General features: G+C 46.8%; 2 protein-coding genes and 3 non-coding genes across 5 annotated transcripts; 2 read left to right on the top strand and 3 right to left on the bottom strand.

The window, feature by feature from the left end:
- Nucleotides 1–574: 574 nt before the first annotated feature.
- LOC101791534 (zinc finger protein RFP) lies at nt 575–8,601 on the bottom strand. Its single transcript, XM_013098346.5, has 7 exons — nt 4,900–8,601; nt 3,966–4,061; nt 3,313–3,543; nt 3,125–3,147; nt 2,750–2,865; nt 1,898–1,927; nt 575–1,379 (listed from the first exon to the last, which is right to left on the bottom strand). The coding sequence occupies exons 1-7, from the start codon at nt 5,317–5,319 to the stop codon at nt 865–867; spliced, it is 1,431 nt and encodes a 476-aa protein (XP_012953800.4). The 5' UTR covers nt 5,320–8,601; the 3' UTR covers nt 575–864.
- A 74-nt stretch (nt 8,602–8,675) lies between these two features.
- Nucleotides 8,676–14,635, top strand: LOC101805457 (E3 ubiquitin-protein ligase TRIM39). Its single transcript, XM_005018305.6, has 6 exons — nt 8,676–9,415; nt 10,394–10,489; nt 11,062–11,292; nt 11,969–11,991; nt 12,638–12,753; nt 13,411–14,635. Exons 1-6 carry the CDS (start codon nt 8,867–8,869, stop codon nt 13,923–13,925), a joined length of 1,530 nt encoding a protein of 509 aa, XP_005018362.4. The 5' UTR covers nt 8,676–8,866; the 3' UTR covers nt 13,926–14,635.
- Nucleotides 14,636–15,132: 497 nt separating this feature from the next.
- On the top strand, nt 15,133–15,204 carry TRNAE-CUC (transfer RNA glutamic acid (anticodon CUC)). Its single transcript has one exon. It is a non-coding gene; the product is annotated as a tRNA-Glu (tRNA).
- A 560-nt stretch (nt 15,205–15,764) lies between these two features.
- On the bottom strand, nt 15,765–15,837 carry TRNAV-CAC (transfer RNA valine (anticodon CAC)). The gene has a single exon. It is a non-coding gene; the product is annotated as a tRNA-Val (tRNA).
- Nucleotides 15,838–16,355: 518 nt separating this feature from the next.
- Nucleotides 16,356–16,463, bottom strand: TRNAL-CAA (transfer RNA leucine (anticodon CAA)). Its single transcript has 2 exons — nt 16,426–16,463; nt 16,356–16,401 (listed from the first exon to the last, which is right to left on the bottom strand). It is a non-coding gene; the product is annotated as a tRNA-Leu (tRNA).
- Nucleotides 16,464–16,649: the final 186 nt, after the last annotated feature.

The raw sequence follows: 16,649 nt of genomic DNA, 5'->3' as shown, positions 1-16,649 counted from the left end.
TGTTTATGATGGAAAGTTCACCCACAGCCAAGCTGCTCCTGAATTTCAACCATTTTCTTCCTTTTCCTCAAATTATTGATATTTGAAGCCTCAGAACTCTGTAAGAATCATTAATAATAAAATATTTCCTTCCCCCATGTCTTTGTCTCTGGTTGAGACTGACAGTAGACAGGGGATCAGTGTGGCATGTGGCTTTCGAGGATGTCTCTAGGCCACTTCTTGAGGCTTGTGGACCTTTCTGGGTGCAGGCACAGCCAACTCATAGCCTCTGTGCAATGGAACCAGCAATGGGACTTAATCAGCCAAAAGCCCAGTCCCCCCAAAAATGGCCAACCAATTTTGCAGATGTGATTTCCCTCATTCTTGTGGTCATGCTTCAAATCTGTCAGATGACTCAGAAGCATAAATGTCCCTGATTTTCTCCATCTGTTGTACTGAATGTACAGCACCCAGCCTAGAAAAAAAAACATGCTGACCTCTACAGATAAGAGAAACCCATGCCAATCCCGGTGGCTTCCCTTTAATCCCCGTGAACCTGACATCCAGAAGCAGTGAATAACCAGACAGAAGAACGTCACAGCATGTAAACCTTTTTACTTCATCTGAAACCCTAAGACTGGAGAAGCTGCCAGTCTGGTGCAAGACGTTTTGGGGAAGAAGTGGCTCCATCTGTCAGCCACCGATACCCCAAACTGGCAATTACAGTTTGGGACATCAACCCACAGAGATGCTTAGCCCTTTGGGGTCACTGAGAATGGGAAGAGGCCAGAAAGGCCTAGTAGGAATTTGGTAGGAGTCCTCCAAAGTGCTAGAACCGGGGGTGTTGGGGACATAAAATTTGTGTTTGGGTAAGAAGGGAGTGTTTCAGGGGCACAATGTGATCCGAGACCCCTCGCTCCACACCAAGAACCAGGGGTGAACACTCTCCCCTTTGAACGAGGCTGCTGAGAAAATGAAGATCAAGGCCTTCCTATCGACATCAAAAAACGCCACCTGACCCCTCTCATAGTCCAGGGTGATCCGGACCCTTCTAGGGACCTGGATTTGGGATAACGGCGTGCGCTCAAAGGAGGTGAGAGCCCAAAACTGGTCCTCACACAGACCCATAGACCACAGTTCAATCTCAGGGCTCACAGGGGTCTCTTCTCGCCTCTTCAAAGACTCCCTGGCCACACCAACAGCCCAGGAGCCTTTGGGTGTCACCTCCACCTCCCAGCAGCATCTCCCCGAGGTGATGCCCTCGCAGCCCAGAACAGAAGGATCGGGGCCAAATCCCTCATCGGATGCGTCCTGCTGGGCATCTTCCCACTTCACGCTCCTCCTGTCCTCCGACACGGCAAGCTGGGGGTGAGCTGTGGCTGGATCCAGGGTCACATTCACTGGAAAAGGAAACCAAAACATTTCCCCATGGCTCCAGGCTCTGCCTTGCTGCTGGGGCTGAGCAGGGAGGTCCTGCAGCATCATTCACCCCATCCCTTGGGATGCTCTACCCCTTTCTGATGTTGGTTGCTTTCCCTATTCCACAGGACCCAGGTAAACATCAGAAGCTTACCAATGACTAAGAGAGTAAACCCCAAGCACAGGAGACTTTTTGGCTCAAAAAATGCCAAACTGGGCATTTGGTCCCTGAACATACAGGTATGAGGAACAGAGTTGGCCTTCACGTAACTTAACATTGAGAGAAATGAATCTGTCAACAGCTTGTGGTGAGGATTCCCTGACTCTTTATGGTGCTTCCCCGACTCCTTATGATGTTTTCCCCCCTCCCTCTCATTTTGTCATTCAGACACAGAGGCATCTTCCCCAAATGAGCCTCCAACTCATGGCCCATCCCATGCTGGGCTCAGCCTTCCCTAGGGTTTTCCCACTCCCTCAGCTCCAGGAGACTCGGACTTACTCTTTTCAGGCAGCTCAAACATCAGGATGTCTAAAACAGAAAGGAGAAAGAGAGACATTATCTATTTGATATAACATGCTGGTATCAGTGTGAATATGAAAGCAGAGAGGTTGTTCTGCCCTGCTCAGATCACACCTTGTGTGAGATGTCTGCAGGGAGATGGAAGAAATGTGGTACACAGCCCAAGAAGACCAAAAGGAAATGAGAAAAGTTTAGGATTAGGACTATTTTCTATGCTATTCCCCCAACCAGGGATTTCAAAATCATTTTAAAAGCAGGTTGCCCCCAAAGAAATGACAAGCCACTATCCACCACATGCTGGGGAGCAGAGTTGCCTGGAAGCTAAAATTAAAAATTAATTTGAGTTGGTTTTCAGCTAGAGCTTTCTGAATCAAAGTGGGAAGGAGTGTTGAGTTTGTGTATGGGAGAAGATGCTGATGTTCACACTGAAGTGTAAATGCAATCCAGGACCTTTGGGTGTCCTTGCCAGGGACCAGGACCTCCCCCCAGCTTTGTGCTCTATTTTTTCTGAAGGCTTCCTCCCAGCACAGAGGCAGTTTTAGGGGGGTATCTCAGCATAGATCCACATCACAGTGCAGGTGGAGCCAGCTGGATCTCACATTTCTCACTTGGAAAAGGTTGGGCAACTCTACAAAGGCAGGCAGCCAGGATTCCTGTTATAGAAGCAGCCTGAAGAGCACCTGGCGTTTGCCCAACCAGTGTCTCATCTCCAAAAAGTCCATCACAATTCACCCCACCGATTCCAATAAATATGATTTACGCTCTAAACGGATGCAATTTGTGCTCCCACAGACATTGCTCCATCTTCCTATCCCTATCCTTGCTCAATACCTTTGAAGTTCCTCAGAGTCTCCTCTAGAGCAATATTTTTCTCCCTGAAGTGACTGATTTTATTTTCCAGCTCTGGAAGAAGCAACGTGGGCTGCTGGAAGTTTTCCTTTCCAAACCTAGAGGAAGAGGGAGAGGAAGGAGAGGTCAGGACGCATCTCTGAGAGACACCAGAAAATATTTTGTGCACACCCATAGCTCAGAGGAGCTGGTGCAGGCTTTAAGAAACATGTTGTATATTCTGTGATGGGTAGTGACACCTCAGCTCTCAACCACAGTCCATGAAACCAAACCTGTGCCTGTCCTGCTCAACACAAGGTCCAACCCCTTCCCGATCTTGGGGGATGAGAGAAGAAGCTCAGAAAACCCCATCCATACCTGCTCAAGGTGCCTCTGATGTCCTGGAAGAGAGAGAAGGGATAAGAAAATCAGGGAATGCATCTTGGCAGCAAAATATTAATGAAACCCCGGCAGCTTTGGAGCAAGCACAACCAGGTTTAGCCACATCATGGGTCAATACCCAGAGCCAGGTTGTGTTAGCCAAGCTCTATTTAATAGTTCCTCACCTGCAGAAATTTACTTGCTGGCTCCTGGCACTTCTCCTCCAACTCCTGGATCAGGGTGTCCAGGTGCGAGATCTCCTTTGTCAGGTTGGTGATGTTTTCTTCCTGTATTTTTTCTATGGCCCTCTCCAGCTCCGCTAGCTGGGCCAGCAGGTGACGTGCCTGGTCCTCCAGGAAGAGACGCAGCCCTTCAAACGTGCTCAAAACCTTCTGCCTTTCAGCCTCGGTCTTCTCCTGTGAGGAGGGGACACAAGAGGTGGGTGTAGAATGAGGCAGCAAAGTCCTGCACTGACTATTAAATGCACACCTAGAAAGGGTCAGTGCCCTGAGCATCCTAAAATGTGTTACAGCAGGGACATCGTTATGACTTCCAACACATCCAAACATGATTCTCCATCCAGAGCAAGCAAACCCACTCAGAATTTCCTTGGCATTCAGCAATTGAGCTCCTTTCGGGGCTCCAGATTCTGCTTTCTATATTTTTTTCCCCTAAAATCCCGGGGGAGAAAAGGGGTCAGGAAGTATTTGGCTTAGTACATGGAGAGAGACCCAATGCTCAGCAGGATGATAATCCATGCAGCATCTCATCTAAAACCAAAAGGAGATATCCAGGCTCCATTCCTGATCAAAAAAAAAATAAATAAATAGATACTTACTAAATACTCCCAGTTTCTCCTCATTTCAGCCTCTCGAAAGCCCAGGAGCCTGTCTCTGTCTTCCTTCAGTGTTTGCAGGTGGGCTTGGATTTGTCCCTGAGGGAAAAAAACAAGACCCCACATCTTTGGAGAGCGCAGACAACCTAAAAAATGGACACTTGGAAGTGGGATTGAGCCTTGCTCAACTCTAGAACTTCTCCTTGTGACTCTCTTGGCCCAAAAGGATCCAAAACTGTGGGACTGGGAATGCTTTAAATTGAAATAAATGCCACAAAGTTTTGTCCACCTGCTCTTTACCTTTCTCAAGTTGATTTAACATACTGATGCAGCAGAAAAGCAGCTTTTTTATTATTTTATTTATTTTATTTTATTTTATTTTATTTTATTTTATTTTACTTTATTTTATTTTGTTTTATTTTATTTTATTTTATTTTATTTTATTTTATTTTATTTTATTTTATTTTATTTTATTTTATTTTATTTTGTTTTGTTTTATTTTATTTTATTTTATTTTACTTTATTTTATTTTATTTTATTTTATGGGACATTTTCCTGCTGATTTAGAGAGCATCACACAATCAACATGTCTGTTAAGCACCAGAGCTGGACACAGGCTTGAATTTCACAAGGGGGGAGAGGGGATGAAGACCTCACCCTTTTGGCTGTGGAATATCTTTAGATTAACTGCTCAACCAGGCTGAGAAGCGAGGCAGTGGAAACACCGGTGCGTGGTCAACGTTGTCATTTTGAAAGAGGTCAGCTTGCAAACACCCAGAAGGGGGGAGGACAACGCTTACTGCCCCCAGACTACAGCCCTGGGTGGGGGGTAGGATGATTTGCAGCCCCATGATAAGGTGCTGAGATGGAACATCACACCCCGATGGTGCCGATTCATTTCCTAGTGCATATCTAGGTGGAAAAAATAAACCTTTACCTTGTATTCCTGGACAGCCTCCTGCACGGGAAGCATGGTGTGAGCCCGGTGCAGCCGGGACTCCCGGCAGATCACGCAGATGAAGGTTTCGTCGTCTTTGCAGAAGATGTTCAGAGGCTCCCGGTGCCTCTCGCATCCTTCCTCCTCCACCACATCCCCTCTGGCTGCTTGCAAACTCAACCTCTTGGCTATTTCGAGGACCCTCGCCAGCTCCCGGCTGGGACGAAAGCTTCTCTCCGGGGCCGTCTCTTTGCACTGCGGGCAGGAGAAATTCGCCGTGGACCACTCCCAGCAGCGGGTGATGCACGCCCGGCAGAAATTGTGACCGCAGTGGATGGAGACGGGGTCTCGGAAATATTCCAGGCAGATTGGGCAGGAGGCTTCGCTGGGGAGCTTGGGGACAGGGCTCGGTGCAGCCATGGGGCCCCTGTTGCAAACCAGCACCAACTTTCATTTTCCTCCGCGCGAGGGAAAGGCGTTTCCCTTCCCATCACCCCAGTGCTCGGGGTGGGCAGAGCTAGAGATGATCCTGGGGTGGGACCGGGGAGAGGAGGTGATGCCCAAAATACCTGCATGGGTGCCCTAGTACCCGCGGGTTGGCAGAATGGATCTAGATACATCGGGGATCTTCTTCTGGGATGGGGAAAGGGATCCCTGCTAAAAATCGGGGCAAGACCCGCATCCTGGATGAGCTGGGGATGGGAGCAAGGAGGATTTAGGGAGGGGGCTTGGCTTGGAAAAAAAATAGAGAAGGACATCCTTGGAAAAGGAGAAGGTTTGAGAAGGTTGGGAAAGCAATGGTGGAGGCACACGTGGGGCCAGCATCGGTTCTGCAGCAAACAGCACCCTATTTTATTATTTTATTTTATTTTACTTTATTTCATTTTATTTTATTTCATTATATTTCATTTTACTTTATTTTTTTACATTTGAACCATCCTCTGCAGCTGACCCATCCCATAGCTTTGGCCACCACCATCCTGCCCTCTCCACCTCTGCAGAACCAGACACCAAACAGCCTGAAAACAAACCATTTCCCACCCCCCCAGACCCATTTTTCAGCCCAATCGGCTTCCTCATGTGGCTGATCACAGGAAAAAGCACACCCTTTTCCTGGCCTGCATTTATATTTAACCCTTAAACTACAACCTAAGAGACTGAAGAAAGGAGGCAGGAGCTAAAGCAATGCAAAGAAAAGGGAAAACTCAAGCAGGGCAACTTGTGCCTGACAGCAATTTTGGGGTTGCCCCTTGAATTCCTTCCCCCACTTCCCTAATTGATGGCTTGAGGCAATTAAGCAGAAGCCCATAATAAAAGCTTTGATTACTAATTTTCTAGCTGCCCTCACAGAGAGGCATTCAACAAATGTTCCTCTTTCAAAAAAGAGCCTCCAGCTCCCTCATGAGACCACACTCGCTCACAGCTCTGCTGCTTACAATGAGCTCAGGGCTCATTTGCAGAGGGGCGTAATTATTTTAACCTGTAGAGAGCAGTACTAGAAGGCTTTGGTTGCAAGAAAACAAATAAAAACGCACCAAGCCTTCTTTTAGCAGCTGGGTTGGGTTATCTGAAGGCAAGCTAAGCCTCTGGGGAGCTTTACCCTAAGGTTTAGCGTTGACATTAAGGGAAATTAGTACATCAAAGTACCCCATGACTCCCTTTTCTGTGTCTTATTGCTGTTTAACATCAAGTTCAACATCACTTAGACATGGTAAATGATGCTTCACCCACTCCTCAGCCTCTCCCTCGTGGGTTCTGGGTGCTCCCTCACCCACCTTTTCCCTAAAACAATGGTCTCAAACACCCCTAAAACACATTTTCTCCATACTGAAATAAGCAGCTCCAAATCTCTGCTAATTTTTCTTAGGGGATAAAAATCACTTTGCAAAGGCATTGGAATCACGAAGGCAGCCCATGGGGTGTAGGGATCAGCAGGTCCACAGCCATGCGTGGGTTCTCCTCTAAAGCAGCTTGCAAAAATGCTAAAAGCCTAAAAACTGAGCTTAAATAGAGTCCCTGTGCCATGGGCTAGGTGGGGGGCTCAGGTGGAGGCTGCTTGGGGCCATTAATGCTCGTTAGTGCCCCCAGGGCTTGGCAAAATCAAGTGACATGGCTGGATTTGGAGAAGCAGTGATGCTTTTCCAGGTGCACCAAGCTCTGCTTCAAGCCCCAAACAGGCACAGCAAAAAGCAAAGCCGCTGCAGGTGATTGCTCCGAGGTTATGGTGATTATGCAGCTCATGTAGGTAATTGGGGAGGAAACGTGGCTTGTGCCAGGAAGGAAAGAGGTAATGAGGCTGTTGGCATTCATGGGCCAGCAGGAGGAAGCAAAGCAGGAGAGAAAAGAGTGCCCTGAATGCAAATCCCAGCATCAGTTCCTCTGCACGTCTCATTCCCTAATAAATCAACCCTTAACTCCAGATGAACACCCCTCCTAAAAAAATAAAAAATAAAATAAATAAAATAAAATAAAATAAAATAAAATAAAATAAAATAAAATAAAATAAAATAAAATTAAAATAAAATAAAATAAAATAAAATAAAATAAAATAAAATAAAATATAAAAGGCCTTGAATATGAAACCGTACCACCAGTTTCATTCTGAGTGCTCACAGGCACGGAAATCTGCACCAGAAAATCATGATGCCCCCCTGCAAAAAACCTGCAAACCAGAAACCACAGATGTGTTATTTATTTACTGATGTTTTCAGAGAATGTGCTGCTTCGTTAGCCAGCATCGTCCCCATGCAAATACACCCTGTTCGTTTGGGCATGAAAAGGGCTTTGGACTGGTAGCAGCTATTCCATGGACCACAGGTCAGTGGTCTGTGGGATTGAGTGAATTTGGGGATTTTTATCTAATGGGATGGAGAATGATGTTCTTGTCCCTCCAGGACAGCTGCAGAAAGGTGATGGGGAGGAGGACATTTGTCACTTTGGCATCATTATAGTGAATTTTGGTGTTATTATAGCAAATTTTGGATGAAGTTTTGGATTCAGGGCTGGCTTATACAGCCAGAGGCTTCGCAGGAAAATAAAAACCTGCTTATTCGTGTGATAAGATGTGATAGTGATGTGATATGTGATTGATTTATGTGATAGATGTGATATTTCAGCCTAAACAACCTAATTGTTCAACACTAATGAAATATCACATCTCCCCCCAAAAACGTGGTGGCAAAAGGCTGATGGAAGCTTTTCTGCAGCCAGCTGAAGGAGAACCCATCCCTGAGCAGACAGATGATGGATATGGCTTTTCGTGGAGTCATTTCACTTACAGGGCAAAAGGAAATCCCCTCCTTTCCTCAAGCTCAGGCAAGCCTGGAGGAAAAGGGAAAATCAAAATAAACGGCTGAGTGGTAATTGCTTGTCACTTGACTCCGGGCTTAGCACTGAGCCGTGAAAGAAACAGCATCCTGTTTAAAAGGAGAAGCGAAAGCAGCAATAAAAGAATTATAGCCACACGTACACACGCATGAACGCAAATAAGACGGTGGTGAAGCCAGCAGTTAGGCATGCAAAATAAGAAAGGGCTGAAAACGAGCAGCGAAGGATGTGTTTGGTGGTTTAGCATGAAGAAGGGAGCTGTATCAAGCTTTTTTCCCCCCGTGCCCTTCAATTAATTAATCCCTTAAGAGTGCATTTATTAATGAGGAATGAGACCAGACTGGTTTCTGGGTGCTGGACCATGGAGAAACTTGGGGTGGGGGTTACTCCTCTGCTTCCCTGGGTATTTATTTTTTTTTTTTTGGGGGGGGGGGGGTTATAGAGAAGCTGAAGGTGGATCTGTACCGAGCCAGGAAGTTATTAAGGATGTTTATTTTCAATCTGGTCTCTTTGAAACCCACGGGGTCCCCCTTGGGGAAGGGGGCTTCACCCTTCCCCTCCGCTCCCCCTCGGGGAAAAGGGGATTCCTGCAGCCTCTCAGCTCAGCCTTTTGCCCGGAGAAAACCTGATCATCCCCGTGATGAATCTCTCAGCTCCCTTTCACCTCCCTCGGGGCCCCAGGCACCTGCAGGAAGGGGAGCAGCCAACGGCGAGACCAACCGGGGCGGAAAACGAAAGCTGCCCCGTCATCTTCGCCACCGAGAAGACCATGGCTGAAGACATCCCCGCCGAAAGCTTCCAGGATGAAGCCTCCTGCTCCATCTGCCTGGGCTTCTTCCAAGACCCCGTCTCCATCCACTGCGGCCACAACTTCTGCCGGGCGTGCATCACCCGCTGCTGGGAGGAAGAGGAGGCGAATTTCACCTGCCCGCGGTGCAAAGAGACGGCCCCGGAGAGAAACCTGAGACCCAACCGGGAGCTGGCGAAAATCATCGAGATAGCCAAGAGGCTGAGCCTGCAGGCAGCCAAAGGAGGGGCAGGGGGGGAGAGGCTGTGCGAGAAGCACCAGGAGGCTCTGAAACTCTTCTGCGAGGAGGACCAGACCCCCATCTGCCTGGTCTGCAGGGAGTCCCAGGCGCATCGCGCCCACCCCGTGGTCCCCATCGAGGAGGCTGCAGAGGAGCACAAGGTAGGAGGGCTCCGGAGTTGGGGGAAACCAGGGGAAGAGGAGGGGACCGGGTCATGGAGCTGCCCTGAGAAATGCTTGTAAATGTTTGCGTTTCCACCCCTTTCGATCCACGGGTTGGATTACAGCCGACCTCCTCCGTGCTTGCTCCGTGCTCCCCCCTCTTTCTCTCCTGGTTATCCCAATTTTCTTGATGCTGTCATTCCCCGATCATCGTACTATCATCATATAAATCATGCTGTAAAGGAGCCCAGAAGATATTTAATCCCACCTCCTGCTCAAAGCAGGGGCAGCTATGCTGTTTTGAACATTTGGGGTGCAGGAGATGCTTCCTGTGCAGATTAGACAGAAATGCTGATAGAAACCAGATGCTGATTTCTACCAAAAGAATCTGGTCTCAGGGTGCAAGGCAGGGTTACGTTTTGTGCTGGTTGCAGTGAAAAATGCTTTTTTTTTTTGTCTGTGGGTGAGGTGTAAAATTTGTTCTCACCACATACAGGTGATGCATCCCCAGTCTCACCGCCCAGGGGTGGTGGAGGATATGGTCTTGCCACCCTAAGCTGGTTTGAACATTGGGCATGGGGCATTGCCCAGGCTGCAAGGTTGGGGACAAAAACATATTCCTTAGCATCAGATGTGAGCAAAAACCCTGAGCTTACATTTTGGGTCAGCGCTGAACCTGAGGAGATGCCAGCAGGGTCTCCCCAGTCATTCGAAGTTCCTTGTCCTTTGCCTGAGTATTTTCTTTTCTATGCTAAAAATTTTACTGTAGTTTTGGGAGAAAGCAGCCCATTCTGTCTGCCCACCTCCCTTTCTCTTCCAGAAATGAGGGTTTACTAATTACCAGAGCCAGATTGCCATATTATTAAGCAGGGGAGAGTGAATTTGTAGGAGATAAGCTGGGTTAGGTGGGATGAAAGCAGGGGGATGGACCAGCTGGGGGAAGAAAATGCACCATCAAAATCTTTCTTCTCTATTCAGGAGAAATTCCAGGCTCACGTGCAGATCCTGAAGGACAGGAGAGAAAAACTGCTGGGGCTGAAAATGGCTGAGGAAGGGAGAAGCCTGAATTTCCTCGTAAGTGTCCATCCCTACATATGGACAGGTACCATATGTAGTTAATAGCTACTTCTATTCCCCCCATGCCTCTTGACTTCTTGAGCATCTTATCTGGCTGCAATCATGTGTTGGATTTGGCCAGGTTATTGCTGAGATTTTTTTTCCTCTGTTTTTTCACAAATGGGGCACATTTCCAGGTTCTCCTTATTAATATATGTAGAAAAGGGAATGACCCAACTGCTTCTTTCTTGCCGTGATTTCCCTTTCCCTGACATCTCTGTTTATGGTGTTGGTGTGTATCTTTCCCTGCTGTTCAAAGGTCTGCAGCATTTTAGGTACAAAGATTACAGTCCATGGGAAATGCTCTCTGACAGCACCTTCAGCCTAGAAATGGCAATGAAAAAAAGAAAAAAAAAAAAAAAAAAAAAAAAAAGATCTAAAATATTACACATTCCTCTGCTCTGCAATACTCATTGGAATTTATGAGTTTATGGCCGTCTTGCACCTAAAGTCAACACATTAAATTTGCTCTGTTGCAATTTCCCCCAAGCAATTTCTCCCTGCCTCTCCCTTGCGTGCATTTGCTGTAGGAAAGGGTAGAAGAGGAGAGGCAGAAGGTCGTGGCCGAAATCAAGGAGCTGCACCAGTTTGTGGAGCGACAGGAGCAGCTCCTCCTGGGCCAGCTAGCCAAGCTGGACCAGGAGATCGTGAGGAGGCAGGAGGAGAACATCGCCAAGATCTTGGAGGAGATCTCCTCCGTGGGTGAGCAGATCCGTGAGCTGGAAGAGAAGTGTCAGCAGCCAGCATATGAACTCCTACAGGTGAGAGCCCCAGGGAAAACTCCTGGCCTTGAACATCACCAGTGTCACCAGCCCAGGGGGCAAATTCATCCTAAATGTTCCTTTAAAACTATTATCCTTCAAAGCTATTAAAAAAATGAAATACATTTATTTTCTTCAATGGCCCAGCTGTCCTTTTGAACATTTTAAACCAAGCCCAATTTATTTAAATCACTATTTAATGATGATGGGTATGGGACTCATCCATCTGATTGTACACGTCTACATCCAGAAAGGTTGTCTAAATCCCAACAATACATAGTGGAGAAACAAAAAGCAGTGCCTAGCTGTGGCTCATCTCCTCCTTAAATAGTCATCAAATGATGCACCTCAGCCCACCTGCAGGCTCTGTTTTACTCCTGCTTTTCAAATATTTGGCTATGCCAAAGCGGTAGTGTGCATTAGCAAAAGTAACACCCATGCCCAAAGAGTAGGGACACGAAGGGTGATGGCAGATAACTACAAGGGAGCAGCTCATTGAGTGGTGCTGCCGTGACCTTGCCAAACCCCGCAGCAGATCTATAAACACCGTGCAGGCAATGCAGTATTATTTTAGACCCGTAATTTTAGAGTGGTTGCCTGAGGTCACCCCACGGCAGCCTTTGGTTGTTTATTGTTGCTCTGTCCTAATGCTCCTTCTCTCATCCTTCCCTTGTAGGACAGCAGGAACATCCTGAGCAGGTTTGTGGCTTCTCCCACACGTTATTATGATGTTAATGTTTATTTCGATGGTGGTGACACTGATGGACTCCAAAATCCCAGCCCCCTATGAGCCCCATGTGCTAGTGACTGTTTAGACATATAGGATAAAGCTAGGACACTGCAAAAAGTGCCCTGGTCCCAGTAGGATGCTGAAGACCAAGAAAAGCTGTCAGATGCCCATCATAAATTACAACCCAGCAGCTAAAATATCTGGATGTTTAAACACCAAGGGGTGCGTTTGGGTGGAAGGGGGGCTTCAGTATGAATTTCCACCCCCTATAACTGACTTCGTCGTGAATAATGCTCTTTGGACATCGATCAAGAAGGTGGGTTATTTTAAAGGCAAAAGCAGGCAAGAAAAGGCATCTATTATTGCCTGCATTTCCCTTGTAAAGCATTGCTGGTTATGAGAGAAGCTCTTCATTGCTTGGTGTTTGGGACAAAATAATGCTCTGGGTCAGCAGACGCTTATGGGGAGTTCATTAATGACAACCCTAGTACCCATCCTTCGCTCCAGCCCCACTATTATTTCTTTGCAAGAAAACCTAGTTGAAAATCAGAAATTCTCATCATGAGAATTACGAGCAAAGGCAGTATTACGAGCCAGCTTATTTTTTCCTTCCAGGCTTGAGAAAGAGTGCGCCCAGAAGCCACTGGAGGCATCGCCTGAGCTGGCCGAGACGCCCACTAGTCTTCCCCAGAAGAACATTGCCCTCAAGGAGATGCTGATGAAATTTCAAGGTAGAGAGAAACCGGGGAGGAGAGGGCTGGAGGTTGCACCTGGGTCTGGATTTCAGGAAGATCTCAGCAGAGGAGAAGTCCTGGTGCAATGTGGCAAAGAGAAACCTCCAACATGCCCCGTGTATTAGCATAGCAAGGTGCAATTAACTCGGGCTGATTGCATGAGGGAGGATGAGTTTGCCTCCTGGCAGGACTTGGGGAGCCAGGTCAGCACTGGGATGCCTGCGGGATGTCACGTAGAGTCCTGCTCAGCAGCAGCTCTAGGAACAAGGCGAACATTGCAAACATTTCCCTGTGGAGCTGCTGGGAACACTGGTGACCTTAAAACAAAAAAAAAAAAAAAAAAGGAAGGTCAAGGGACAATGGAGGATTTGTGTATTTTTTTCAATAGCCTGGAGACTTCCAGAAAAAAATATTCACATTTCAAAGCCTTGCTTTTCTAGATCAATTTCCCTTCGTACACTCACATTTCTCTTCCTCCTGTCTTGCTCGTGGGCATAAAACAATTCTTCCATCACTCCAGCAAACAGGGAGAGCCCCTGGACTGGGAGCTGGAGTCAAGCCTGGGGAAAATAGGTCATTTAGGTCATTTAGGACCAAATAGGACATTAAGGTCACTTAGGACCATGCCTCTGATGCTCTTCTCTTCGTCCTCAGTAAGCCTGACGCTGGATCCGGAGACGGCGCATCCCCGGCTGGTCCTGTCCGAGGATCGCAAGCGCGTGAGATGGGAAGACACCCGCCAGCCCGTGCCCGACAACCCCAAACGTTTCGATTCGTCTCGCTGCGTGCTGGGCTGCGAGGGCTTCAGCACGGGGAGGCACTACTGGGAGGTGGAGGTGGGCGACGGGGAAGCCTGGGCCGTCGGGGTGGCCAAGGAGTCGGTGAGGAGGAAGGGACGGATCAGCGTCAACCCCGAGGTGGGCATCTGGGCGGTGGGGCAGTGCGGGAGCCAGTACCAGGCTCTCACCTCTCCTACCAGCCCCATCTCCCTGCTCGCTCCCCCCAGGGGGATTGGGATTTACCTGGACTACGAGGCAGGGCGCGTGGCGTTTTTCGACTCCCACAACCTGGCGCCCATCTTCACCTACCCGCCGACGTCCTTTGCAGGGGAGCAAATCCTCCCCCTGCTCTGCTTGGGGAGGGGGTGCCAGTTCACTCTGTCCCCCTGACCCTTTCCATGCCTCAAGTCTCACCCTCCCAAATCTGGGGACACCGTGGGGTCTCATCACCCCGGAGATGGCTTTTGGGGGCATGAAGAAAACCTCTCTGTCGGAGAACAAGGATAGAGCTGAGCCAAATCTCCAACTGATCACAAATCCCTGCTGTTTTCTGGACCCTTTACTCATCTTTTTCATCCCACTGAGCATTGTGACTGAGCACAGATGCTGTGGACCAAGATGCAAAAGCCTGGAGGACTTCCCGACAGCTTCAAGTTTTCTTACCTTTCTTCCGAGAAGAAGGCAAGAATCTAATCAGTGGGTGAGATAACCTAATCAATGGAGAATGGTGGCAATTTGTACATTATCTCATTTAGAAATAGCTCAACAAGTCTTTGCAGATGGAGCCTAGATTGACTAGATGGCATGCAGACACATCTCCTGTACATGCCTAAAACCAAGAGAAATAAATCCTTCCCAAGCAGATTTGGCTTCAACCTCTCATGGAGCAACACCCTTGGGCTGTGCTGGTGCGTAAAGGCAATTTGGGGACGTAAGAAGGAGCCCAGAGGGGATGGAAGGTGCTCATGAAGGATTTCCCAGGTTCCTTACCACTGAATGGACTCAGGGGTTTTGGATATCCAAAGCAATTGTACAGATGTGCCTTTGATGGTTTGAAAAGCTTTGTTTGGAAATGGTAATAAGAAACTGCCTCCTTTGCAGCCTGGTCTTGTGGTTATTTCGTCCTGGCACTTCATGGGCATTGAGCTGGGGGCAGTGAATGGGAAAAATCCCCCAAAAAAACTCTGCAAAATCCCCACCTGGCCGGAGCAAGGTCTCACATTTGCAACAGCCATTCCTGCATCGTGCAATAGTCACATGCTTTTCCCGAAATTCCCAAGAGTTCTGGTGTTTAAGCCATAATTCGGAGTTAAAATGAATTCTAGGAGCTTTGCTGGCGTGCTGTGGGGCTGTGGGGCTTGTTTTCCCTCTAAGTATGGGTAAACCTGAGCTCCAGGCAGCTGGGAATCACCGCTGTCCCCCCAAAAAAAGAGCACGGGCTGATGCCTGCTACAACCTGAGGAGGTGCTGAAGTGGAGGGTGCAGGGAGGACAGGGAAAGGAGGTTAAAATAAAAGAAAAAATGGGTCAAAAATGGGCTTGAATGGGTAATTCTTGCTAGGGGTGATGGAGTAGAGGGTAAAGGTTTTTATACAGCGTCCCTGGTGGTCTAGTGGTTAGGATTCGGCGCTCTCACCGCCGCGGCCCGGGTTCGATTCCCGGTCAGGGAAGAAAAGTTTTCGTCGATTCCCATCCTCTTGTCTTTTGGAAAGGCTGCAAAATGGGTAAAAATAAAGAAAATATAAAGAAATCGCCCAAAGCAGACGGTGAGATGCGGAGGGAAGTCGGGGGAGGTGCAGCATATCCTGCGTTAGGTAAGGGGAGAGTGCGTTTAGGGGAGTGGGGTGGGTTTGGGGCAGGCGGTGCAAGAGCTGGGAGGAATTGGAAAGGGTCGGAAAAAATATTTTAAGATCTTTTTTTTTCAAAAAGAGGGGATAAAAAATAAAATTAAATAAAATTAAACATAATAAAGGAAAATAAAGGAAAATAAAATAAAGGAAAATAAAATAAAGTAAAATAAAGTAAAATAAAATAAAATAAAATAAAATAAAATAAAATAAAATAAAATAAAATAAAATAAAATGAAATAAAGTGAAATAAAGTGAAATAAAATAAAATAAAATAAAATAAAATAAAATAAAATAAAATAAAATAAAATAAAATAAAATAAAATAAAATAAAATAAAATAAATACGTATAGTAATATTAAAAAAATATGAAAAATTCGAGGTGTTTCTGCCCGGTTTCGAACCGGGGACCTTTCGCGTGTGAGGCGAACGTGATAACCACTACACTACAGAAACTGTCCTGCCTACCTGCCTGTCCCTGCCCGCACCCTGCCTGCACCCTGCCCCTTCCCAAATCTCTCCCTTAAAAAAATAAAAAGAAAATAAAAAAGAAAAAGAAAAGAAAAATTAAAAAAAAAAAAAAGAAAAAAAAAAGAAAAAGACAAAAAAATAGAAAACAATAGAAAAAAAAAATCCTCTCCCCAAAAAAACACTTTTTAAAAGCAATTTGGCTTGCAAAAAATCAAAGTGCAAAGTGCAAAAAAAAAAGAAAAAAAAAAAAAAAAGAAAAATTACTGCAAGAGAGTAGTTTGCTCAAAACAAGTTTGCTGAAAACGAGAGGATTCAAAATAAAAGTGAAACAATTCTTTTTCTGCCCTTCCCAGCACGAGGCGGAGCCCAGCTTTGGGGAAAACTCGCTTAAATCAACCATTTGCGGTCCGAAATCGTGCAGCACCGGGGGATTTTCGGTCTCAGGGCGAAATGGGCATTTTTGGGGGGAAAATAACTGAAAAAAAAAATAATTAAAATATACGTGTCAGGAGTGGGATTTGAACCCACGCCTCCATTCGGAGACCAGAATACCCAACTGCGGGAAGGCAGAGCCTTGAGTCTGGCGCCTTAGACCACTCGGCCATCCTGACGGTGATGAAAATGGGGCTGAAAAGGGATTATAAAGACCGTAAAAATTAATTTGAAAGTTTTTTCCCCTCTTTTTTTCTTTTTTCGTGGGGTTTCGTGGTGATTCATCACTAGTCGGAACACAGGGAAATTAGGGATGTTTTGTAGCTGATGTTTGTGATAATTTAAAAAAAATGAAAGAAAAATGT

Source organism: Anas platyrhynchos, chromosome 17, assembly GCF_047663525.1.
Source record: "Anas platyrhynchos isolate ZD024472 breed Pekin duck chromosome 17, IASCAAS_PekinDuck_T2T, whole genome shotgun sequence".
Lineage (NCBI taxonomy): Eukaryota > Metazoa > Chordata > Aves > Anseriformes > Anatidae > Anas > Anas platyrhynchos.
This window is presented reverse-complemented; position numbering and strand designations above follow the sequence as displayed.

Bases quoted from the DNA above. Each gene is read 5' to 3' on its own strand.
- LOC101791534 (XM_013098346.5), bottom strand. From the start codon at position 5,319: ATGGCTGCACCGAGCCCTGTCCCCAAGCTCCCCAGCGAAGCCTCCTGC. The intron at 4,062-4,899 runs GTAAAGGTTTAT...TTTTTCCCTCAG, and splicing joins AGGCTGTCCAGGAATACAAG to GGACAAATCCAAGCCCACCT. The intron at 1,928-2,749 runs GTATTGAGCAAG...TTTCTGTTTTAG, and splicing joins GACTCTGAGGAACTTCAAAG to ACATCCTGATGTTTGAGCTG.
- LOC101805457 (XM_005018305.6), top strand. From the start codon at position 8,867: ATGAATCTCTCAGCTCCCTTTCACCTCCCTCGGGGCCCCAGGCACCTG. The intron at 11,992-12,637 runs GTTTGTGGCTTC...TTTTCCTTCCAG, and splicing joins AGCAGGAACATCCTGAGCAG to GCTTGAGAAAGAGTGCGCCC. The intron at 12,754-13,410 runs GTAGAGAGAAAC...CTTCGTCCTCAG, and splicing joins GATGCTGATGAAATTTCAAG to TAAGCCTGACGCTGGATCCG.